We start from the raw sequence: 5,197 nt of genomic DNA, 5'->3' as shown, positions 1-5,197 counted from the left end.
TCTGTGTACACACACACACACACACACACACACACACACACACATACACACACACGCACACACACACACTCACACACATGCAAAGGCCAATCCGTCCTACTACAAAGTATTGCCCTGATGTTACCAATCCAACTGGAGCACTGTTTGAAGAGGAGAATGACACTCTTGGGCAGTCAGTCTTCCCACTGAGGGTGCTGAGCAGGCTGGCAGGCTATAAGCTTCTCACCCTGCTTTGTTTCCCTTTGCCAATGAACAAGCTGGGCAAATCAACCTGAGGATACAAGGAGGATGAGCTTCCCAGCTTCCTCCATCCTGTTCCCTTAAGGCTTAGGATAATTGTTGTCCTGCCGAGACCTCTAGTGACCAAATTTGGAACTACATGTGTCTGAGGAAGGAAGTAGAAAACAGTCTTATGGGAATCAGTGGGAACCCTGTGTCCATGGTCTTTGGAGACCTCAGCCTGAAACTGTTCCCAGATGGAAGACAGGGAGGACTGGAAATACCAGGCAGAGGCTTGGTGGCCTGTCGTCATGCAGATGTGCCAGCAGCCATTTCAAAGATGGTTTCTCCATGGTGAGGAGGACTCTGCCTTCTTTTGTGCTTCTGATTGTTCTAGCTAGATTCAGACAGCTACTGGAAGCTCTAGGTTTGGCCAGTCCTCCATATGGTTTCCCTAGAGGAAGCCTGAAACCAAGCAGAACCTTCAGGAGTCTAAAGAGCCAGGGGACTGAACCTGGTCATCAACTATGCCCCGCCCCCACCCAGCACCATGCAGACTGGCCTGGCCCCTGAGGGTTGGGGAGCAGGGATCCTGCACTACTTCTACAATCCTTCCCTTCCAATCAGAAGACAAACCTGCCACCACCACCACCTCCAGCACGGGTCCTGAGAGCTTCCCCAGAGCAGTAGGAGGTTCCAGCTGGCTTTAGGCATGAATGTCTGAGTTGTTTTAACCCAGTGGCCACACAGGGTTCCCTGCCAGGCCAGTACCAACATCACTCATGAGCTTGTGCAAACTGCAGATTTAGGGAGTCCAGAGCTACAAATCAACCACTCTGACAAGAAGACCCAGGAACCTGTGTTTTGTAAACCTTTCGAGTGATGGCAAAGCCTCCTAAACTCTGAGAAATGCTGCCTCTTCCATATCAGTAGCTAAAACAGTTCTCAGCATACTAAAACTGTGGGTTCTGACCCTGTGGCCGCAGAGGTTTAGCAGTTCTTCAGTGGGATATGCAGGAATCAACTGGTTAGAAACCATATCTCCCGGGCTGGGGATGTAGCCTAGTGGCAAGAGTGCCTGCCTCGGATACACGAGGCCCTAGGTTCGATTCCCCAGCACCACATATACAGAAAAAACGGCCAGAAGCGGGCGCTGTGGCTCAAGTGGCAGAGTGCTAGCCTTGAGCGGGAAGAAGCCAGGGACAGTGCTCAGGCCCTGAATCCAAGGCCCAGGACTGGCCAAAAAAAAAAAAAAAGAAAAGAAACCATATCTCCCTTGGATTCTGATGTGGGCAGGGGATGAGTGGGCCTCCATACTGACCACGTTGGTCCGTGCCACCTTCTCACAGCAGTGCTGTCCTCTTCGCTTGAGTTGGAAACAAATATTGTTCTATGTCTCACCAGGCATGAAGAGATCTCAATACCCAGGTCTTCCAAAACTGTGAATGGGATCTTTTTTACTAATTGGTTTTTGCTGCCCCTCTAAGGAAAAGCATGCCACCACAGTAAAGTTGCCCTCATACTCCAGAAGTGCAGATGTGTGTTCCTGACAGAAAGAACTGGAAGGCCTGTTGCTGGGAGTTTTCTAAGTGTAGTGATTTGTCCTTGTGAGCGTGGCTCTCTGAGCTGGTGGGCCAGGCTCATCTGAAGCTGTGAGCCATTTTTAGGCCATGAGTCTGTCATGCAACACATTACCCTTTCTTCTTCCTTCTCACATGCTTCCCAATATGACCCATGAGGAGAGTTGATTATCATACAATGAGGAGAAAATGGCTTTCAAGATTTGAGGTTACTCAGGGTGTAGGGGCTCATATCTGTAATTCCAGCTACTTGGGAGGCAAAACCAGGAAGATCACAGTTCGAAGTCAATCTCAGGGGGTGGGGAAAGTCAATGAGACCCTATTTCAAATAACAAATACGATGTGCTACCCACACTGTAATCTCAGCTCCAGTGGAGTCTACAGGAAAGAGGATCATGGTGAGAGGCTAGTCACAAATAAAAACTTCAAGACCCTATCTGAAATAGAACTCAATCAAAAAGGGGCTGAAAGGGCTGGGAATATGGCCTAGTGGCAAGAGTGCTTGCCTCATATACATGAAGCCCTGGGTTTGATTCCCCAGCACCACATATATAGAAAATGGCCAGAAGTGGCGCTGTGGTTCAAGTGGTAGAGTGTTAGCCTTGAGCAAAAAGAAGCCAGGAACAATGCTCAGGCCCTGAGTCCAAGGCCCAGGACTGGCAAAAAAAAGGGGGGGGTTGTGGGGGGAGCTAAAGTATGGCTCAAGTGGTAAAGACTGCTTGCCCAGCAAGCCCTCAGGCCAAATCCCAGTACCACAAAAAAAAAAAAATTGACGTTATGAGTACACTTGGCTTTTACAACCATTGGGCTAATTAGTTCACATATGTGAAGATTCTTATGAAATGCCAACTTCCAGCTCTCCTGTTTCAGCTGTGGGTCTACTGGGAGCCAGAAGAGATTTTACCCCACCATCTAACACTGCTACACACATACACACACGTGCACACACACACACTTCCTAGGGCACACACTTCCTAGGGCAGAACACTATTAGTGTTCTGAGAACACTACTTTGTTGGAAAGTGCTGCAAGATGACTTGTGTGCTTTGTATGTAATCATGTTTTCAAGAACCTGCGAGGAGTAGAGCAAGAGTCCTAGGGCTCACACTCCTTGTCACTGGCACCTGGAAAGCTTACACTTTAACCAACACCAGCTCTGACAGGATACCATCTGTGGGGACAGTAGCTTCAGCAGGCACTTGCCTCTGGCCTCTTCAAATCGTGTGAGAAGAGCAAGCTGAAAGCTGCCTGTCCGGCGGGCGGGGTCAGACGGTTTGAACAGACGAAGAGGGAACCTGAGCCGGGCGCGGGTAGGGGACGTGGTTCTGCTGAGAGCCGAAGATGGCAGTGAACGTATATTCAATGTCAGTAACCAGTGATAACCTAAGTCGACATGATATGCTGGCCTGGATCAATGAGTCTCTACATTTGAATCTGACAAAGATTGAACAGTTGTGCTCAGGTGCTGCCTATTGTCAGTTTATGGACATGCTATGCCCTGGCTCTATTGCCTTGAAGAAAGTGAAATTCCAAGCTAAGTTAGAACATGAATATATCCAGAACTTCAAAATACTACAAGCAGGTTTTAAGAGAATGGGTGTTGACAAAATAATTCCTGTGGATAAATTAGTAAAAGGAAAGTTTCAGGACAACTTTGAACTTGTTCAGTGGTTCAAGAAATTTTTTGATGCGAACTATGATGGAAAAGACTATGACCCTGTAGCTGCCAGACAAGGTCAAGAAACCGCAGTGGCTCCCACCCTTGTTGCTCCAGCTCTGAATAAACCCAAGAAACCTCTTGGCTCTAGTGATGCAGCTCCACCGAGGCCCATTTCAACACAGAGAACTACTGCGACTCCTAAGGCTCGCCCAGGGTGGTGCGAAAGAATCCTGGTGTGGGCAACGGGGATGATGAAGCAGCCGAATTGATGCAGCAGGTCAAAGTATTGAAACTTACTGTGGAAAATTTGGAGAAAGAGAGAGATTTCTACTTCGGAAAGCTAAGGAACATTGAACTGATTTGCCAGGAGAATGAGGGGGGAAATGACCCTGTATTGCAGAGGATTGTAGACATTCTCTATGCCACAGATGAAGGCTTTGTGATACCTGATGAAGGGAGCCCACAGGAAGAGCAAGAAGAGCATTAACAGCCTGGACCAGCAGATCAACATTGAATTCTTCACTCCAAAATCATGTGCTTAACTGTAAAATACTCCCTTTTATTATTCCTAGAGGATTCACTGGTTTCTTTTCATAAGCAAAAGGTACCTCTTCTTAAAAATGCACTTTGCAGAAGTTTCACGCCTTTTCCAATAAGTTTGAGTTAGGAGCTTATAGCAGAAGCAGTATTAACATCTAGTTGGTTCACCTGGGAACAGAGAGGCTGACCATGGGGCTCAGCGTGTGGACACTGGTCACACTGATTGCTGAAGAAGGTGTTTGATGTAACACTGAGGTGGCAGCCTCAGTAGAGACATGTAAAGACTGAATTGAATTTTAAGCTAATGTGAAATCCTGGCAAAGAACGTCTTAATAAATAAATGCCTTAAGAGTAAAAAAAAAAAAGAAAGAAAGAAAAAGAAAGCAAGCTGCCTGTCCTTCCTCCTTCTTCCCTTTTCTTCTCCCTTCTTTTACTCTTCCCTTCCTTCTCTTCTCCTTTCTTGCCTCTCTCCCTTCTCTCTCCCCTCCCTTACTTTCTCTGTAACTCCCTTGGCTCTTCCCTTCCTTTCTCCCTCCTCCTTTCTTCCCTTCCCTCCTCTTTTCCTCCTTCCTCTCCTGTATTCCTCTCTTCTCTCCTGTCCATTCTTCCCCCTTACCCATTATTCATTTTCCTCTTGCATGAACTTGTTACTTTCACCAGCTTTTCTCTTCTTTCCACAATCTTTAAACATGACGAGAGAGAGAGAGAGAGAGAGAGAGAGAGAGAGAGAGAGAGAGAGAGAGAGAGAAGCTCAGAGACTCCAGCAGTAAATAATAAAATATAGAGCTCCCTCACTCAGACAGAAGGAAGAGAAGGGGCATGAGAAGGGAGAGAGGGAGGGAGGGAAGGAAAGAAGGAAGGAAGGAAGGAAGGAAGGAAGGAAGGAAGGAAGGAAGGAAGGAAAAACGAAGGGAAACAAATTCTGAATAAAGCAGAATTCAGTTCAGCTATCATTTCTATAGCACTATTTATCTAAGTAAACATGTGAGGCTCCTTTTTTTTAAAAGAGTAAGTAAAGCAATTTGTCCCTTCCTTCCAGGTCAAGAAAACTTTATTTAAAGTGAGGCTTGCTATGGGTTATAAATTCCCTTTAATCACCCTCCATTAACTAATAATGGATCCACCCAAACACACCTTCCCTTGAACTCTCTTGAGCTTGGGTAAGCTCTTTAGGCAAGCGTGGGAGGCTTAATGTACT

General features: G+C 46.7%; 1 protein-coding gene across 1 annotated transcript; it reads left to right on the top strand.

Annotated features, from left to right (window-relative positions):
- The first annotated feature begins 3,064 nt into the window (after nt 1-3,064).
- LOC125345817 (microtubule-associated protein RP/EB family member 1-like) lies at nt 3,065-4,345 on the top strand. The gene is given in 2 exon segments (XM_048337877.1): nt 3,065-3,672; nt 3,675-4,345. Coding segments are annotated over 2 exon segments (804 nt in total). The 5' UTR covers nt 3,065-3,140; the 3' UTR covers nt 3,947-4,345.
- Nucleotides 4,346-5,197: the final 852 nt, after the last annotated feature.

Source organism: Perognathus longimembris, chromosome 2, assembly GCF_023159225.1.
Source record: "Perognathus longimembris pacificus isolate PPM17 chromosome 2, ASM2315922v1, whole genome shotgun sequence".
Lineage (NCBI taxonomy): Eukaryota > Metazoa > Chordata > Mammalia > Rodentia > Heteromyidae > Perognathus > Perognathus longimembris.
Note: the sequence above shows the minus strand (reverse complement) of the source record. Positions and strands in the feature narration are given on the sequence as shown.